Source organism: Actinia tenebrosa, unplaced genomic scaffold (assembly GCF_029948245.1).
Source record: "Actinia tenebrosa isolate PJP-AT-01 unplaced genomic scaffold, QUT_ActTen_1.0 PGA_scaffold5__44_contigs__length_20552954, whole genome shotgun sequence".
NCBI classification, from domain to species: domain Eukaryota; kingdom Metazoa; phylum Cnidaria; class Anthozoa; order Actiniaria; family Actiniidae; genus Actinia; species Actinia tenebrosa.
In genome coordinates, this window is record NW_028292582.1 from 3303 (window position 1) to 22758 (window position 19456).

The 19456-nt window shown below is 34.9% G+C and overlaps 1 protein-coding gene, 1 long non-coding RNA gene and 1 other non-coding gene across 5 annotated transcripts; 1 reads left to right on the plus strand and 2 right to left on the minus strand.

The window, feature by feature from the left end:
• Positions 1-277: 277 nt before the first annotated feature.
• Positions 278-4211, minus strand: LOC148906232 (uncharacterized). Of its 3 annotated transcripts, none has more exons than XR_016121396.1 (11): positions 4073-4211; positions 3672-3804; positions 3321-3555; positions 2449-2671; positions 2251-2308; positions 2104-2155; positions 1514-1540; positions 1167-1211; positions 964-1032; positions 808-885; positions 278-352 (listed from the first exon to the last, which is right to left on the minus strand). It is a non-coding gene; the product is annotated as an uncharacterized LOC148906232 (long non-coding RNA). The 3 variants fall into 3 exon arrangements; XR_016121395.1 differs by having other exon boundaries at positions 3321-3566; XR_016121397.1 differs by lacking the exon at positions 4073-4211 and having other exon boundaries at positions 3321-3566; positions 3672-4033.
• Positions 4212-4604: 393 nt separating this feature from the next.
• LOC116288848 (uncharacterized) lies at positions 4605-8286 on the plus strand. Its single transcript, XR_016121282.1, has 6 exons — positions 4605-4712; positions 4968-5033; positions 5467-5704; positions 5892-6674; positions 6885-6941; positions 7030-8286. It is a non-coding gene; the product is annotated as an uncharacterized LOC116288848 (transcript).
• A 4282-nt stretch (positions 8287-12568) lies between these two features.
• LOC116288842 (uncharacterized) lies at positions 12569-18995 on the minus strand. The gene is made up of 3 exons (XM_031695689.2): positions 18937-18995; positions 14374-15194; positions 12569-13619 (listed from the first exon to the last, which is right to left on the minus strand). Exons 2-3 carry the CDS (start codon positions 15179-15181, stop codon positions 13546-13548), a joined length of 882 nt encoding a protein of 293 aa, XP_031551549.1. The 5' UTR covers positions 15182-15194; positions 18937-18995; the 3' UTR covers positions 12569-13545.
• Positions 18996-19456: the final 461 nt, after the last annotated feature.

The following is a 19456-nucleotide window of genomic DNA, read 5'->3' on the forward strand; positions in this document are numbered from 1 at the left end:
TGAAAATAACATGTTATTTTCACGTGTAAAGATATCAATTTTTCGAAATAGAGAAAAATAGATATTTCATTGGTAATTATATAATAAAATCAATTATTTACTGTTTACTTTTTTTTTATGTACATTTTAAATTACTATATGAAATCATGTCCTGTTCATTAATCCTAATTACGTTTTTGGATTTAAATAAATATTCCCCAAGCATTTGGCATAGCTTTTCCTTTGCTATGGATTTATGGAAAGTGATGCAGTTTTTCTTGCAAGCTTCCCTTACGGTTTTTGATGTTTAACAGTTTCATCTGCCTTGCTCGCAGGTAGTACAGACAACAATTGTAGCCTGTGAGTTACTTAGCTGTAAAAAAAAAAGAAAAAAGCCTTTTAATCCAGTTTCATTCCCCCCCCCCCCCCCCCCCCCCTTTTAATCAAGTTTGTTTGCCAAAAACAAATAAAGAAGCAAAATAGTAGTCCACATCAGGTTTAGTGATTGAATAGTATGTGTCTACATCCAATAATTATCATTGACATTTATACCTTGCCTTCCATGAATAATGATATAAAAGATGATATAAGTCATTATATAACCTCACTTTTTTCATACAACTCCAGCAAATTGCATGAATAAATAAAATAAAACAAATAAATTACATATCGGCTTGATCTTATGAAGGTAATATTCTTGTGTTACAAATATTTCACTTGTTTGCTGCAATCACTCTTCAAATATTTTTACCACTTGCAGATAAATTTCATATAATCTTATTTTTAGCATGAAATTCCTTTCATGTTATAAACAAATTTTAAGCTTACCAAACTGAGTTGCAACATCTTTCTGTTGTTTTCTTCGATATTCTGCCGCCTCCTCTTTAAAAATTCAGTTTCTGCCTCCTAAGATAGGATAATGATAGCATATTTAGATGGAAAGTTTTTCTAAAAGGTGACCACATTTCATTATCAAGTTTGTACTTGTATTTGCAGATAATCATACTCTTCACTTTCAGAATCATTAATGGACTCTTCTTCTTCTTCCATATCCTACAAAAAAAGGGCATTTCATTTTATTTAAATACTGTGACTTGAATGTTTGAATTCCTCATTCAATCATAAGTAGTATGTAGCATGTACAGCTTAGCATAAATCTTCGGATGCCACAATTTTATGTTCTTTACCTTGTCACATGCACCTTGATTTTGGCTGATTTCTCCCTCGCTTTCCTATAATAGAATGAGGATATGAATGAGTTTCCTATGCACTTATATATCACTGACCACAGATCACCTTCCAAAATCAAATGGCAATTCCCTATAGCCTTGAAAAACATTCAGAAATCATTGACTTTTTATTAACCGTGGGTACCCTGCCTTTCCCTTGACCTTAGGAATCCTGATTTTCCTTTATATATCATAAAAACCACATTGTCTTCAATTCATTTTTGTTTCAGAATTCAGATTTGTGTACTCTAGCCAACAACATTTTGAAATAGGTGTAGAATTAACATATGTAACAGTTCACTTACAAGTTCCAGGTCTTCATTTTCCATGCCCTAAATTATGCAAGATAATAAAGTGCTTAGCGTAAACACAAATTTCAATCATTGTACAATAAACAATTTTGATTACTGTGTTGCAATCACTTATCAGTCATTCCATACATTTAATTGCCAGTCAGACAAAGCATGCAGTCAAAGCTGCAAGGTGTATTTCTTTTCAAAGAAGTCTACCAGCACTCAAATTTGCCTCCTTAAGTGAATGCTTTGTGCATGACAAATTAACCCATACATGGAAATTGGTTGTCATTCTTTACATTTTAAATAAATAAACAAACACACAAGCAAACAAACAAACAAATAAATAAACAAACAAACAACTTTGAGTCTCAAACTCTTCTATCCGGGCTTGTGCCCTACTAATCAGAGAGACTAAATTCCAATTAGAATTAAAAGTTGATTTTTATGGAAGGAGAAAAACTGGAGAACCTGGAGAAAAACCTTCGAAGCACAGGAGAGAACCAACAAACAACTCTACTCACATACATTACTACACAATATCTATAATATAAAAAAAACATCCAAACTAAAACATGGTGATAGAGCCTTGCAAAACTTACCTTTTCAGTTTTCTTTGTGTTACAAGATTGCTCCTATGTTAGCTTTTTTTACCTGATATATAGAACCAACCAATGTTTTTAATAAAAGCGATGCACTATCAGGCATAAAAAGCAAGCTATAGCCAATATCTTTTTATAAGTTAGTACCTCTTTCTTTACTTGTATTCTCTTTACTGGCACAAAACCTCACACTTTGCCCTGTTTCCTAGAGAAAATCAAAATCTTAAGTGGACTGACTACTTTAGTTCAATTTGAGCCCACGGTAATCCCGCACACGAAAACAGCTGAACAAAATACAAAATTTTATTGAAGAGGGATATCAGACTACCATAATACTTCTCTTACTTTCCTTTTATATGCACTTGGTTTTCTCATGTGGGACAGCTTGTTTCCTATGAAAGCTTTGCCACGCTTTCTGTAAGGGTCACCACTCCATGCCCTTTTACCCGATAGCAGCCAAATACTATCTCATCACTGTTGAGAATGCTTTGGGCTAGTAAGTAATTTTCTTGTGCCTGCTTTAGAGTGGTGCCTGCAGACACTCGTAATCTCCCTGCACCAGTTGCCACTACAAAAAGAATAAATTATAATTAAAATGCACCTTCTTCTGAAACTATTCCATGTACTAGTATTCAGACTTAAACAAAGGTGGAGAAATGAGTGTGTATGTGTGGAGGGAAACAGGGGAACTGTCTCTGTTGTTGGTAGAGTTGGGTTTCATGTGAGGGGAAATGTGGCAGTTTTGAAGAAATTAGGGGAAAGGAGTATTCTTAAATAATGCATGGGGGAGTGGGTGTGCAGGAGTGGTTGAAGAGGGTTTGGATTACATGAGTGTGTGCAGGTATGTCTGTCGGTGTAGAGAGGGGAAGGCTGTGATAAAAATGGCAAGAATAATATAATAATATATAATAATAACAACAATAATATAGGAAAAGAAAAAGGAAAAAAATAAAATTTATAAATGAAATAAAAAAAGAACAATTAAATAAAAAGAAATAGATCAAGAAATGTGTGTGTCTAATCTATCAGTACTGAGGACATGAGCAATTACACTTTAACCAAGGTGGATATAAAGAAAGAAATTACAGAAAAAGAAATCACAGTGGGACCACAATGAGAGCTGAATCAAGAACTTCAGGCTGTAACAGCATGTTTCGCTGTGTATTTCAATACTGAGAGTCCATTCTCTCTCATGCAGGTGCTTAAATTTTATTTACCTTTCCTTCTTTAAGAAATTCTTTCACTTTACCACAGCAATGAAACTGGTAAAGATGTTAAGTTGTGTGTTTGCATACTGAGCATCCATGCTCACTTTCATAAGTTCAAGAAGCTTCTTCTTTGGGATTTCCGTATGCATTAGATCATCTTCTTCTTGCACAGTTCCACCAGAAATGTTATGTGTTTCTTTGGTGTCAGACGTTTTTTTGGTGCATGGCCCAGGGGCATGGTATTCTAAGAAAAACCTGATTTCAATAAAAAGATTATCATTTATCCCCCCTCTCACAAACGCTGTTCCTGAAATTCATTTTTATTTCATAGATATTAAACAACAATGTACATTATTTTACCTGTTGAAAGATTATTGATTGCCTTTTTCAATTTCAGAACAATTGAGAGTGGCGCGCAGGTTAATTTTTTGGAAAACACTGGATGTGTCCTCAAGGTCTGTGTTAACAATCCCAGGTCAGAAACTGTTTCAAACTGCAAAGAAGTAGTAGTGTGATATCAAATACAACTGAACAGCAGCAATGTATATTACTTGAAAGCACCCTGGGAAACATAATTAATAATGGTAATTAAACTCAGTAGAGTGCAATTTGGTCTGAAATCAAACGCGCGATTTGTAATTGCAAGTTTGATTTCAGACCAAAATTGCACGACACGAAGTTTAATTACCACTTTATTATATCCATTTTGAAATCTTTTTTTGAAAAAGACGTTTTTTTCCAGTTAAACCGACATGACTTACAATCTAAAAGCAGTCGATTCAAACATGCTGTCAAGAGAACTTGTTTATATTGATCGAGCAATGATTCTCATCTTGAAAACCAACACTTTCAATCCAAAACTAAAATTAATTTATATAGGACCAAAAGGCATTACATTTATCATATGACCCGTACGGCCCTGCTCGCGCGCTCTAATAAGACCATTGGAAAAAGTCACGTGATGGGGGCCGGACGGGTTGACGTAAGCGGGCCGGAAAAACCCGTCCGGCCCTGCTCGAATCCGCGCGCTTTCTTTTTTTAATTATTTTTATCTTTCGTGAGGGTCATATGATAAAATGCTTATTGACTGAGTTAGGTCGGGCCGTACAGGAAATATTTGGCTCTCGGTCATTTGTACGGACCTCGCTGCGCTCGTTCCGTACGGCATCACCTCGAGCCAAATATTTTCCCGTACGGCCCTCCCACTACGGAGCCCGATTAGTGCCATGCAAATTTCGTGATTGTTTTTACTTTTCTCGACTTTTTTCTCGACTTTTTTCTCGACTTTTTTCTCGACTTTTTTTTCGACTTTTTTCTCGACTTTTTTGACCGCTTAGCAATAGTAGAGCAGGCTCATTCTATGCTGAGAGCATGGACAATATGGCGAGCTCTATTGACAAGGTAATTCTAACATTTTATTTCTTTAGTTATCATCCTATAACTTATTCTCATCGTTTTATAACATTTAACGCAGCTTTCTTATTTTATCTTCAGTTCTATGTTATTATTTATCTTCCTTCACTTATTATATTCAAGTTCTTGTACGAAATTATAAGCTTTAAGTTATGTCTTCTAGTCTCGCACCATCAGTCATTGTGAACATTTCTAGTGCCCTAAAGAAATGTTTAAGCTTATGTTATTGCCTGGTTAATATAGGTATGTGCATATTTACGTGAGAGAGGAGTGGAAGAAGCAGTGATTGAGCGATTTAGATCAGAGAAGGTAAGTTATACTCTGAATATTCGTAAATATGGGTTCCTTATGCACTAGTCAAGGTGAATCAATGTAAATCGCCATGAAATCGAAACGCTTCAAACGAATAAATAACAACATATTTCATAAAGTACATGACCAAAGTTTACTTTGATATCATTTAATTTTTTTAATGTAATAAGAAACTATACTTTAACTTTTCTGAAGCCGAAAATCACTCGATAATCTAACGCCACAGGATACCACAGGGATCCCATCCGAACTCAAAACCCGTCAACTCTTCACTTTATCTCCGCCTGCTGGAGTAGCATTGTTTGTTATGTGCTTGTGGGAGGTGTTATTGTTTTTATTGTATAAAATATGATTAATCAATTATTATCATTTATTGTAATCAAATCAAAGTTGCAAGTATGCTCATCCTTTCATTTTTCATATTTTTCAGATGGATATGACTGCAGTTCTAACTGCGACGCAAAACAATTTAGAAGATTTGGGTTTAATAAGAGCAGGTGACCGACTGAGTCTTGTTGCCTTCTGCAAAAATGCAGAAGAGAAAAATGAAAAAGGGATAAGACAGAAGGAAAACCAAACTGAGCGAAAAAAGGCACTACTAGAAGCTTTCCTTTCAAAGAAAAAAAGGAAATCACCAGCAAACATTGATAGTGCTGCAGGTCAAGATAAAAAAAGGAAAAACTAAAAACTAAAAAAATACAACTTGGCTGGAAGCATTTCCGGGAAGAAGAAGAGGCATATGTTCTTGTCCCATTGGTGAAGGGAGGAGGAAGTCGGACGGTTGAGGTTCCTGTCACTATAGATAAATTCAAACTGCAGCAAACTTACAAAGAACTTTTCTTTCCTGATGGTCAGTCAATATAAATTATGGTAAAGATGATGATATGATCTTTGATTTGGCCAACTTTAAAGATGAAAAAGGGTCAGCGAATCTATGATTGTTGGAGATAATGCAGTGCCATTCAATATAAACAACTACATGGAAGTACACAAGATCAAAACAGTAAGATTGTACTTGCGATCTAGAAAAATCTGCATTGATCCAGAAAGTGATAGAGAACTAGAGCATTCAATATTCATGAGCCAAGATGATTTGCCTCAGTTGAGTACCACAACTTCATTTATTGGTAGTTCTGAAGAAAGAAGGGTACTCATTGAGGAGCAGGATGAGGCTTACAAAATCTCCTTGCATACAGATAAAAAGAAAAAAGCTGATCTACAAAGAAAACTTGATGAGGAAGAGTGGAGAGAAAGACTGCAGAGTGCAAGAAAGGCTAGAGTTCCCCCTGAACCCAATAGCAATTTTGTAACTGTTAGAATCAGACACCCATCACTAGGCCTGCAGTCAAGAAGATTTCCAACCCATACCCTGATGAGTTCTGTTTATGACTGGGCAGGATCATTGAGCTCTCAACCAGAACACTTTGGCCTACATGATCCACTTGGAATTCTGCTATCACCCAGCAGTAAAGTGGATGACAGATGTACCTTGACTATGATAGAGTTTCTGGAGGGAACCCCATCACTATCAATTTCTGATGATGAAATAGAATTTTTGGGGTTTGGAGAAGTAGGAAACTTGAGTAGTTTGAGTGAAGGGTTCGAAGGGCATGATGAAGATAAAATGCAATACTTTGTGTAAGTATTTAGCAAAATTTAGGGAAAGTAAGGAAAGTATATTGCATAAATTTATTTTTGCTTAATTAATTAATTTATTTTCAATGACCCTCAAACTTACGCCAGAATTAGAATTAGTTTGTATAGGTAATAGTATTCTTTCAAAACTGCTAATACTTTTTTGTTTGATACATTGAGCACTGTTTGACATATTTAAATTCTCTTCCTTAGTGCTATCAATTCCAATGAAGAAGAAACCCCTAACCAGGAACAATCGACATCAAGCAGGTAGTTTTCAGTTTTTTAAAACTTGCAGGAAGCACTGTATATAATACACTTAAATGCAAAAATCTATCTATATGTATTTTCATTTTAGATTCATAAGAGTCAGAAGGGTCCAGATCATGTCAGATATGATTGAAGTATTTAAGGATCCAACACTAATGGAATCGCATGTTAAAGTCATCATGGTAAATGCTTATGGCCTAGAAGAAGCTGGGGCAGATGAAAATGGGGTGTTTAGGGATGCACTTTCAGCATTCTGGAGAGACTTTGAAAATTCATGTACCATTGGGGAAGATGAGCGTATTCCAGTTATAAGACATGGATTCCAGGCTCCAGAGTGGGAAGCCATAGCTAGAATCTTGGTAAAAGGATATCAACAACTTAATTTTTTTCCAATTAAGTTGAATAGAGCATTTCTCATTGCAACCCTGTTTGTGGAAGGTGTGCACAGCTGAATGAACTATTTAGCCCATGGCTCTTCTTCTTAATTAACTAATAACATGGTTTTGCAGCTACTGTATGCTTTAAAACAGAAACAAAAAATATATGCATTGTATGTTTGGATAGAAAATGTCATTTCCCAAACGTTATAGATCAATATTTGGCTATTAAAAGGGAAATTTCACTAGCAAAGAAAAAAATCGCTCACTGGTATTTGACTATTGACAAGTTTGAAAGCATCGAAAATAGACCACTGATAGACCACTAATAACTGAACAAATCAAACACACTAGTTGATTTGTAGTTTGTTTAAATACTTTAGTGTACTATAGCATTAGCCTCCTCTGCATGCATCTCTCGTCTCCTTTTAGGTATTAACGCCTGCGGAGGAGGCTACTATAGCATTTTAATTGGCCAAGAACTGTTGTGGGCTGGCTGTGGCTCCTGTTTCTCAATCTTAACACTTCCTTCGTGCTTTAATTCATCACCTCTTGCAATATTGCTGTATTACTAATCATAGCATGTGAAAAACTGAACTTGATTTATTAACTTTTGACTATTTCTAATAGGGTGGAAATATGCTTCTATCATTATATTCAATTCATTTATGTTGGTATTTTAGAGTGAATCAGAAAAAGATCTAGATGGGTCAGAAGAACTCAAGCAAGCTAAAGCAATTCTTGCAGAACCTGTGCTCGAAGACTAAACTGCTTGCACTATGCATTGAATTAACTTTATAAGGGAGTGTGTAGAACAAACATATTGTGTGAAATAAGACACCATTGCACTGCAAATAACATGTTCGTCAAGGAAAGCCAAGAATATTTTTAACTCAAAGAATAACATCTATATGTAATACGTAACAGTTTTGTTTTTGTCAGTTTTCCTTATTTATTAAATTACTTTAAATCAGGAAACTTAGGTACTTTTATTTGGGGTGATGCGTGGTGGTCCGCCGTCACATGGTCCTCCAGGGGAGAGGGGTGGTGGGTCATTTTGAACTTTTTTGGTGTCAATCCTATGCTTGGAGTGCCATGATAGGTGGCACACTAATCTGTTCAAGATCGTTTTGTTATTGCTAAGGGAATTGAGTAGAGAGAGGGAAGGATGGAACAACCTCTCATCGCTGTGGTCTGGGTTCCAGCCGGGCCCGGCTCAGACTGCATCATATGTGAGGTTAGTTTACTGATTTGTTGTTCCCTCTCTTGTTACAAGGGTTTTTTTCAGTTTCTCTGGTTTTCCTCCCTCAGTAAAAAATCGACATGTGAGTTGAGTGTTGTATATTGTAAATATAAAATGTAGCAGTAGTGTGTGTGGAGGGAACCTCAAAGTGTATGGTTTATAAGGGAATGTATGGGAGTTATGATGAAGATGTGACAAATAGTTTCAAGTAATTGGAATAGTACGCGCGCTACGATTGGTCGAAACACATGTTTGATGAGGGTATCAAAACATGCTCGCGTCATCCTTTACAAACATATCAGAATAATACGATATTTTTTCGTTTTTTTGGCGTTTGTTATTTTATAAAACCAGGGGCGGCGGAAGCTGAAGAATTTTTTTGGGAGGGGGGGGGGGGGGGCACTCCAATATTTCACGGTACCAGAAAATTATGTAATATCAAAATAATAAAAAATGTTAATCATAACCAAATGTTATGCGTTTTTTTTTGTGTGTGTGAGGCATTATATTCTGGGGGGGCCAGGCCCCCCAAAAAGTCTAGTGGGAGGGCTAGTGCCGCCCCTGAAAACAGATCAAATAACAGTTTTCCGTGTTTGATACTCTCATCAAAACACTTGGGACTTGAGAGAACGCTCGAGAAGCTGGAAACCACTCCGCTAACGCAACGTGCTTTCCTTCGCTCTTGTGTTCTCTCAACATCCCGCATGTTTTGATTGGAGTATCAAACGCGGAAACTGTTTTTGACCTGTTAACTCAATTATAGGCGACTTGCACTAAGAGGTCACGTAATCGAATCGGCCATTGTTGTCGGCTGGCATTCTAGACACGAGTGAAAAACGTCTGCGCATGCTCTGAATCCGTAATTAGTCAAAACATAATAATAATAATAATAATAATAATAATAATAATAATAATAATAATAATAATATTTATTTATACACGATAAGTTAAATGCAGCGTAGCTGATGTGGTCGTGTTCTAATCCTAGGTCCTAAGCTATACTAGTCCTCTCACTCTCACCCACACACATTACATGAGTAAATTTGACTTTCAAAATAGCCTCTGATATATCGGACTTCACAAAATACCAAAACTTAGTGCCTATGCTTGAAAATTAAGGCCAATTCTTTCATATTGTGTTTGTTAATACAGTATCTTTGTCTGACAAAAGAAGAGCGCGCTCAAAACAATATAACCGTGAAACTTTTAGTAATACTAAATAGCACAATTTCATGCAATGATTCTATTGTTTTCTATTGTTTAATTAGCATTATTTTGTACTACTTAGTAATTAGTGTTTCACGGATTAATTATTTGCACTCCATACTCTCGAACTTTTTTGTATAATTGGAGAAAACAAACATTGATTTTCTCACTCAAACTCTTCAAAATTCTTAGAAAAGGTGTTTAAATGCACGCATGCGCAAAAGTTTTTTTCTTTGTGTCGGCTCTACAGGATTTTATGCGAGAATGGGCCACCGTATAAGAGGTAAGTTAGTGCACTAAATAACGATAAAAATCCGCTTTTCTTTTCAGAAATATATTCTTAGTAGATATCTAAAGTAGATTTTTGCTCTTAACTTGCCAAGAAGAGAAAATAAATGGTATTTTTTGCGCTACAATGTGAACAGCCTACGAAGTGTTTAGTCTTGTTGTTTTGCCGAATTCATGACCTCAAAACAAACCATATTTTTCCTCTTCCTGGCGAATAAAAAGCAAATATCTACTAAAGGTATCTATTAAAAACATATTTCTTGCAAGAAAATGCATTTTTCAAGAATGAAGCTTTAAAATACCTGGGTTTTTTTTCGACAAGAAGTCGTCGTTAACGTTTGTCGAGAAAACAAAACTTGCTGCATTCGTAGCTTGTACTACAGGCAACCCGGTAAGAAAATTATTGTCTACACTTCCCTAAATTTAATTCCTTTTTGTTTTCCTTATCAAAACACTTTTAGGCCTAGGGCAAACGTCGAACTTTCCATGCACCGAACTCATTAAAAACAATGGATATCAGGTGATAATGAGGCGGCATTCTTTGATGTAATTAGGTTCGGTGCATGAAAAGTTCGACGTTTGCTCTAGACCTTACATAGATTGTGCTGACTGTGTATAATATATATATTTAGGCACTGCCTAAAAGCGGAGCTCCGGATACGGAAGTCACAGGGAGAACAATTTGAATGAAACTGAAAGGTAAAAATAAGATCGGGGAAAAAATCTTCAATTATTTTTTATTCGAGATGAAGATAATTTCTCCCATAATAAAAACCATGCAGTGAAATCGAATCGAAATGCACTACATTGTTTTTTTGTTTTTTTGTTTTGCGCGAGTACATACTCTCCCACTTAGGAATTTTGTACACAACTCACCACCACTCCCAGGGGCTAGTTTTGCTCTTGGAAAATTATTCGACAAAGTTTTCCAAAAAACCGACATTTTTAGGCTTTGAATCTCTTTTACTTAAAAAAAACGAGAGATAACTACAGATAATCCAATACAATATCAAGTTTAGTGAAATTTACCTCGGATGTCTTTCATTGAAATCGAAAATCTGGAGATTTAGGACAAATCAAGACCAAAAAACAGACTTGGAAACTGGTTAAGGTGAGCAAAATATAAGCTTACTTTAATAATTACGTATTTTACAGAACGAGACGAAGTTTACATATTCAGTTAAACTTGACAAGAACAACTGAAACAAAATAGAAAATAAAGACAATGCAAAAAGGCAATGCAAAATGACGAATTTCTTTGTCAGTAAATTGGCGTTTGTAAATGTTTTTGAATATTTTTTACGGCTTTTTAAAGTGAAAGTCTAGGTCTTTCTACAACAACATCTCTCAACAACACAAATTTAAGCTCATTTTTATAATCAGACTTGCTCGAATGTAGCTTAATAAACAGTTGAATATTTGGTGTAAATTTATATTCCATTCAAAACTTAAATAAATTATTTGAAGAAATAAAATTATTAAATGAAAGTCTTCGTTGTTTTGCCGATGGGACCCCGCGATAGGAGGCGAATCTTCCTTGAACGAAAAACATATGCGGATAGTTAGTTAAAAACAACCGAATTGCTAAAGATTTACGAAGCTAAATAAAGGACGAATATTTGTTGTAATATGCTCTTCATGTTATATTTACTCCAACATTAAAATAAATTAAGCTTATCTACAGAAATATTAAAAGTTTTGAGGGAAAGTATTTGATTTGTCGATTCGTCGAGAAAAAACAACACACCTGAATTCTTTGAATACATGAAAGTTATTTTAATTTTCTTTGGTCTATGACTTGCCCTAAAGCGATTTTTTCTGTGCATTTGAGAGTCGCCTTAGCTAGTAGTTTTGTTCAAATTCCTTTGTCTCAGTTTCACGCTCATTTTCTCTTTGTTCATCCGTGAAGTTTTGCCTCAAATTCCTTTGTCTTTCACGTTCATTTTCTCTTTGTTCATCCGTCAAGTTTTGCCTCATATTCCTTTTTCTTTCACGATCATGTTCTCCTTGTTTATAATCGAAGTCCCGCCTGGATTTGCGTTTTCTCTCTCTCTCTGCTTGCCGCTTTTCTTTGGCGACATTCCTTCGTCTTTGCCTTCCTTTTTCACGCCACCAGAGTTTTTCCTCTTCCGAAAAAAACTCTTTTACTTCTGGCCTTTCTTTTAGCTTCATTCTCCTTTGAGCTTTCTTTCGACATATCGATTTCGGAAAGGGGTTCCATCGTAAATAGAGTAAATATAAATATAAATATAAGCTTGAATAAAAAATTGTGTTGTTATCTTTCGGTATTGTAAAACGTTTTTTACAAAAGTTTAATAGTCGGATTTACCTTTATGTGTACCCGGATGTTGCAACGCGTCGACATTCCCGCCAAAAAAAAAGATAATCTAACCAGCCAATCAGGATTCTTGTGTACACGCGCGGGAGCTCCGCTAAAAATACTATTAAATGACTGGATTTTTGTTTCCCAAATTCCCCGCCAGAATAAAGATGACATTGGAATTAGCTTGACTTGAGAGTTTAATCAAGATTGGACAAATTCCAATAATAAAATTGCGATATTAAAAAAGATATATAATGCATGTGTTTGGACACTATATCTCTATGTAATTTTGGCAGTGTTTTTATGCTCATAATATTGTTAGTATATATGAACAAACGTCCTGAAACTTAGTCAATAAGTTTGTTTGCAGCTAGTCTTTCATTTAATTCGGTAATTTATTTTCTACAATACTCTAATTGTTTGATATTTTAACTAGAACCAGTCCCTTGCTTGTTTTTTTTTTTCACTAGCTAATATACAATGTAGGTGTAGGCCAGCTAAGCACCTTTATGCGATAGTTCTTTTTGTGCGTACGATAAAAACATGTATAGCATGTTAATGTAAAAAGATTTGATAAATATTTTAGAGAAGGTTACATTATAAACTCGTTCCCCATTGTCTAGTTTAACGTCTGGATATCAGACGGGAGTGCTATACATTGCCATTCAAGTCAAGGCAAAGAAGTGAATATTTAACAATGGTCTATGAGTCATTGGCTCATAGGATATTGAACATAGTCAATAGGCTATTGACTTGTAGTATGAGGGCTAGAGGTCTAATCGTTAGTTAGATTTTAGTCTAACCCTACTGAGCGGTGAAATAAATGGATAAAAAAAAGCCGGTTAAAAAGGAGAATTAGACTCCATAGTTATGGTTTTGAAACCAGCTCTTTTCGTTACTAGCGGTCTATCATCAATAGACAAGCTCAGCCAATCAGAGCGCAGGATCCTTAATAGCTCGCTGTAGTAGCTTTAAACTAATTGCAGATAGTTTAAGGTCAACCTTATAGAGATTGCTAATTTTACGTGATTTAATTCGGAAATAAAAACTTCGTTGTGATGCGAAAGAATATCTTTCCAGGAAAAGCTTTGTCAAGGCTAGCTTTTTTGAGACTGAAATCATGTCTCCGTCCAGAGGCACTTCTTGCATAGATACCATTGGGAAGTCTTATATCTTCCTGGTTTTGTCCTGTGGTAGACGCAATCCTTGGATCGCCTTTTTCTTGGTCAATGGAGCTTGTTCTGTAAGATATATGGAAAAGGCAACGTTATTGTTCTATTATATCAACAAGAACTGACTGGAAACGAATAGAAAAAAAATAGATCAAAACAGAACCAAGAGTTTTTCGTGGACGTTTCACTCCAGAAAAAAATGAATTTACAGATCAGTTTTGAGATATTTTATTTCCCGCAGGTACCCAGAAAATATCCGCTAGCTAGCGCTGTAAAACTGCTGGCGCGTTGATCATGCACGGAATAAATCTTTCACTGGGAAATGGAGATATTTACGGCATCTTTTTCACGGTCAGGTTTCGACCTAGTCCTCCCACGATATAAAACTGGGTGAATAGCAACGACTACCCACATTTCTACCTGTTTCCTGTTTTAATGATTTGAAGACTTGACTATTTCTTTTGGTATTTTTATGAAATTGCATTGCACGACGAACTATGACAGCGAGCAGAGTTTCACAAATTGAGACTGTTTTCCAGCTAATGTTTTTGTGCTTGTGTGACATAGCAACGGTAACTAAGGGGAGTCGGAGCCAATGGGCGTACGTGAACAATGACAAACTTTGTTTTGGTTGATTGTTAATTTAAATGTTGCCAACCAGAAATCTATTGACAATCCAACAAAGAAAAGTGACAAAACCCATCGTTAAAATGGACGTAGACAATAAAGCATCACAATAGCAATGTTTATTTAAAGCAATTAATATACCCACCTACAAAAACCTGTGCAGCATGTTTTACTATGGGTTTTAAGAAATGCTTACCCTTGCAGTATAGCTTGCGGTTTGTTTGTATCCATATAACCTTTAGTTGATCTACTGCCTTGACCATATGCTTTCCTAATTTCTTCTTTTCTTTCAAGTTGATTTTCGCATCATCTATGTCCTCTTCTGTCAAGGATGGATGAGCAGTTTCGTTCCCTCTCCTTTTGACATCTGTTAGCTGTCTTATCAAAAAATCGTTCCAATTGACATCTTTCTTCAACTTTTTCCATCTTAACCTTGCTTCATTTTGTTCATGTTCGTCTTCAATTTGCGTTGAAATGTAATTTTCCATATCCTCAGTCCTTTTGTTCTGAATTTCTTCGAAATTTCCCTGCAGCACAATTTTCAAGAGATTTTGCTGAACGCTTGAACAGAGTTGCCGAATAACCAACTCATCTTCAGATAGCTCAAACATCTTTAATTTTTCATCTAAGTTTTCTAACTTTGTGTTTAAATCTCCGATTTCCTTTTCGGCTTTATTGGCTTCCTTTTTGGCATTATCATCAATTTCTTTCATTTTTTTTTCAAGGAATGCGTTGCTCTCTCCTAAGTCTCCCGTTTTCTTCTTCAATTTTTTTATTTCTTCTTTCAGGGTATTGCTTTCTTCTTTAAGTTTTTCTATTTCTTCTTTAAGTCTTTTTATTTCTTCTTCCAGATCATTGATTTTGGATTGGCAATTTTCATGGTCTTTCGTTAGTTCCTCTTCTAATCTTTTTACCTTTTCAAATAATTCATTTTGGATTCTCCTGTTTTTATTGAGTTTCGCTTTCAGCCTGCCTACGTAACTAGTATTACCTTTCTCGTCCATGACTGAAGCTGCCCTATAGATAAATGTACGAAAGTAATAATGGTATTAGAATGAAAAATAGGATTCATCGTGGTGTTGTAATAAATGATCACTTATTCGTTTGCCTCACGTGAGGGTCATAATGATAATAATAATAATAATAATAATAATAATAATAATAATTTATATTGAGCACCAATTCCCCAAGGTTTAACAGCGCTTTACAAATATTATATAAAAATGGATAATTTAAAAGGATCATTAGGAAAAAGTTATAGTAAGTAAATTAAGTAAAGTAAATTAAGTTAAGTACTATATAAGTGATTAATAATAACTTCAATACTGAATTTTGCTACATAAAAACATTGTCAATTACTTTGGAAAAGAGAAATTAATCAAAGGTTTGCCTAAAAAGCCATGTCTTAACATTACTCATAAAAGCAATATCTAATGTTATGTGGAAGGGCATTTCATAGTTCAGGGGCTGCATAAGAAAAGCTTCTTTTGCCATAGGATTTTAGATTATAAGAGAGGGAACATAGGGTTCAACCAAGTCACATAGATATATGGGCGCTAGGTTGTGTAAGGCTTAAAAACAATTCGTTGTTCCACGGGCAGCCATTGGTGATTGTACAAGATTGGGGTAATATGATCTTGCTTCTGAGAAAAGGTTACAAGTCTTGCAGCAGCTTTTTGAGAGAGCCCTTGGGAAGTCCATATAACAAGGAATTACAAACATCAATTTCGCGACCAATCAGGGCGCGAGATTTTCAATAATCACCTCAGTGTTTATTTTTACTAAATGTGAATAGTTTATTGATTATGAATATTATTGTTTATTGATCATTGTTTATAGTTTTTATATAGTTAGATTTAATAATTCTATTATTAACTTGTTCAGCCTTAGTCGATTCGAAACCAGCACGTTTTGCAGCACAGTATTTCTAATAAAGGCCGTAGATAGTATTCACATTACGTCATCAGAAAGCTAAAATCAAAATAATTATTCATTACACAAAACCGTTTGTTGGATATTTTGATATTTCAAAGTGTTGGATCGATTAAAGTTCGCTGTTAGACTTAGCAGTAAGAGTTTCAGCTTACATTTCATACTGCGCCAGTTATGAACAATAAGAAAGAGCCAAGACACAGGCAAACGGTTTTAATATCCCCTTGGTAAAACTTGGTAAACAACCGAGATGAACATCGAAACTCGAAGGAACAAAATGACCGGCTGATGTCGGTCACATGACTAACTATAAGTACCGCTGACCGGTACTGGCGCTGTAAACTTGGGCAACAATTTGTCCCAAAATCGGCAGAGTACGTACCAAACTCCTGAGTCATATTAAGCTCCCTCGTGGTTTTGATTATCATTTTCCATGATTCTGCCAAGAAAACCAACGAAATATAATTTCTTCATTCTTTGAATTGATTGTAAATGGTAGTCGAATTCTTCATTCATTTATTTATTTTATTTATCCAACTTTGCCTCGAGTTCCGAAAATACGAAAAACAAAAACGTAGTAGTAGTTTTGAATTAAGGAGCATGTAAGTTATCGTAACGAAATAGTTTTAAAATATGCCGACTGCATGGATGCATGACAATAGATCATTGGTCTCAAGATAAGACACTGTCTGAGAAGACATAATATTTGAGATTCGCAAAATCTGTTTCGGCGCCGTCAACGAGAAGTTTAAATTACTTCATTCATGAACACTTTGCGTTTCGAGTCTTTATGATCTTTTTTCCCTGTGGACGAGTAGAGTAGCCTGCAAAGTAGGCGTTCTTGTGAGTTTAGGAAAAAACCGATGTTTTGGGAGAACTTTGGAAATTTGGAATAAGCGAGAATTAAAACAGAGCAAAAAAGAAGCAAAGGGGGAGGGGGAGGGAAGGGGAAGAAGGGAACGCCTGCCAGCAGCCTTTGTTATTTTGATAAACGCCTCCTACTATATAAATATGCGTGATCGAATCTCTAGCTTTAAAAAATTAAAAGTAACCAATCACGATTGAAGATGAATTTAACGGAAGTGAAAGACAACTTCTGATATAAACAATCAAACTTCAAAACATTAAAAATTATATAGCGATTCTATGACCGCTACCTAGCGCAAATGAAAATTATCCCTGTTTTAAAAGGTTGATTAAATCGATACGCTAATGATTCAGAGATCAGATCGGGGAATTCCATAAGAAGTTTGGCAGATATATTATCAAGGCCAGTTGCAAATTTCGAAAACTTATTTAAGGTGGCTTCAAATAGTTTCGGGCTTTAGAGTAACAGAACTAGAAATTATTTTATAGCAAAACAGATCTATATCTTGATATCTGATACGCTAACCACTTAAGACTATGAGTTTAGGAATCATTTTTCGTGAAAATGATCACGTGAATAGTTACCATAGCATCGACATGTCAGCCCCTCGAGTTTTCCATGGTCAATCTTTTTTAGACTTTGTAATATGAAAGTTTGTTTGGTTACCTATTACATGACAGCGTTTTATTACAATCGTGACTACAGAAACCAAGATATTAAAAGAATCGATTTTTCAAGATAAAAAATTTTCTGTAGTCTAAATATTTTTTATATTGCGTCAGTTGCATTACCATTCTGCGATGAAGAAAAATATAGAATTTTAAAGACATTTGACCATGTAAAAGCCTATTTTACTCACTGTTTGCCCACTATACTTGCCCAGTTTTTTTATTTAAAAATGAAATAAGCTATAATCGAACTATGTTCAACAGCAACGGTAGTTTCCAAATCGACATACCAGTGGAGATATAGGAGTTCTAGATTCACACTGTTTCAAAAGTTCATAAATATACCTATACGTATGGGAGTCGTTTGAGAAACCTTTTAAAATAATACAAGGTTTTACTATGTATAATGAAAGAGTAGAAATCAAGGTTTTAATTTTGATAACGATATCTTTTAAAAATTATAAATATTAAATTTTTTTTCTAGCGTCATAAAAGCAGTGCTTGAACGGCGTTGTAACCGACCCAAAATTGACCATCCCCCTGAACTTTGCCTTTAAAACGTTTTTGCGCAAACAATTATCCATCTTGTCAGTTAGGACCCCAAACCAAGTTTATATACCCAATTTGAGCAAAGTCCATAAAGTTTACTGGCCGGCTTCTCTAAATTTGCTCCATCCCTACGGACTAAATATTACTTTAATTCGCAAGTTGCGCAGCCACATAAGTCCCGTGACCGATAGATTTTCTCATAACTCGGCAGACAGAATTATGACAACCTATTTCAAATATATTTTCCCCAAAAGGTTATCCATTTCGTATTTAGGACCCCAAACCACGTTTATGCACGATTTGAGGAGCAAAATCCGTGAGGTGGCCTGGCCGGCCTATGTTTGAATGTTACAGAGTATGACTCTTAAAAGCGTTTTATTATACATCCATATCCATATTTTGAAATTAGCGAATTACTTTAGATTTTCTCCAAACTCATCAGACAAAATCATGACAATCTATTTAGTACCAAGAATCTAAAATTCCATGAAAATAAATCGATTTTAAGCGAACAAAAAGATACTATTGTAAAAGACCACTGTAAGGAAAATCGACCCTTAACGTTTGACAAATGATAAATGTTTGAGCTACTATAATTTAGGAATATCCGATAGTTTTTGACTTGATACGAGCGGTTAAAAAATTGCTAGATTTATGCTGGAGTCACCTTAATTAAGCTAGGATAACCTATTGAGAATGTTAATAAAGTTTGTGTTGTGTTGGAAGAATAAATGTAACTTACCAGTGTAGCTAAGATCACAGTATAGAGGATAGTTTAAGGGGTTGACGGATGAAGTTTCAGTTGTGTCTGTAGCTACTTTCGCAGACGCTTAATGATTTATTTTCTAGAGGATCTAATGAGGCCGTCTTTCTTATACAAAAAAATATATCCATTGTTTTATCTCCCAGAACAATTCCTTTTAATCAAGGAGCTCAGTACAATGGGTCTATACGTACGTAATGTTTTTCAAAATAATAAGTCTTAAGTTTATTGTCAGGTATTGAAATAGTTCAAAATTAATAATAACCACCAAGATATTTCAAAATTTTATAGCAACTCTATGGTGGCCCATTGTTATCATAAGAAAAAGGCTTAGGGTTAGAGAAAAAAAGTAAAAAAATATTTTTAAAAAAAGAAGCGAAGAAATTTGCACAAAAAAAATAAAAATACAAAAATTTAAAACATTAAAAAAGAATTCAAAAAATTAAAAAACAAAAACACAAAAAGAAAACCTAAAAATATATATATAACATAGAAAAAT

Bases quoted from the DNA above. Each gene is read 5' to 3' on its own strand.
- LOC116288842 (XM_031695689.2), bottom strand. From the start codon at position 15,181: ATGGACGAGAAAGGTAATACTAGTTACGTAGGCAGGCTGAAAGCGAAA. The intron at 13,620-14,373 runs GTAAGCATTTCT...TATATCTTACAG, and splicing joins CCGCAAGCTATACTGCAAGG to AACAAGCTCCATTGACCAAG.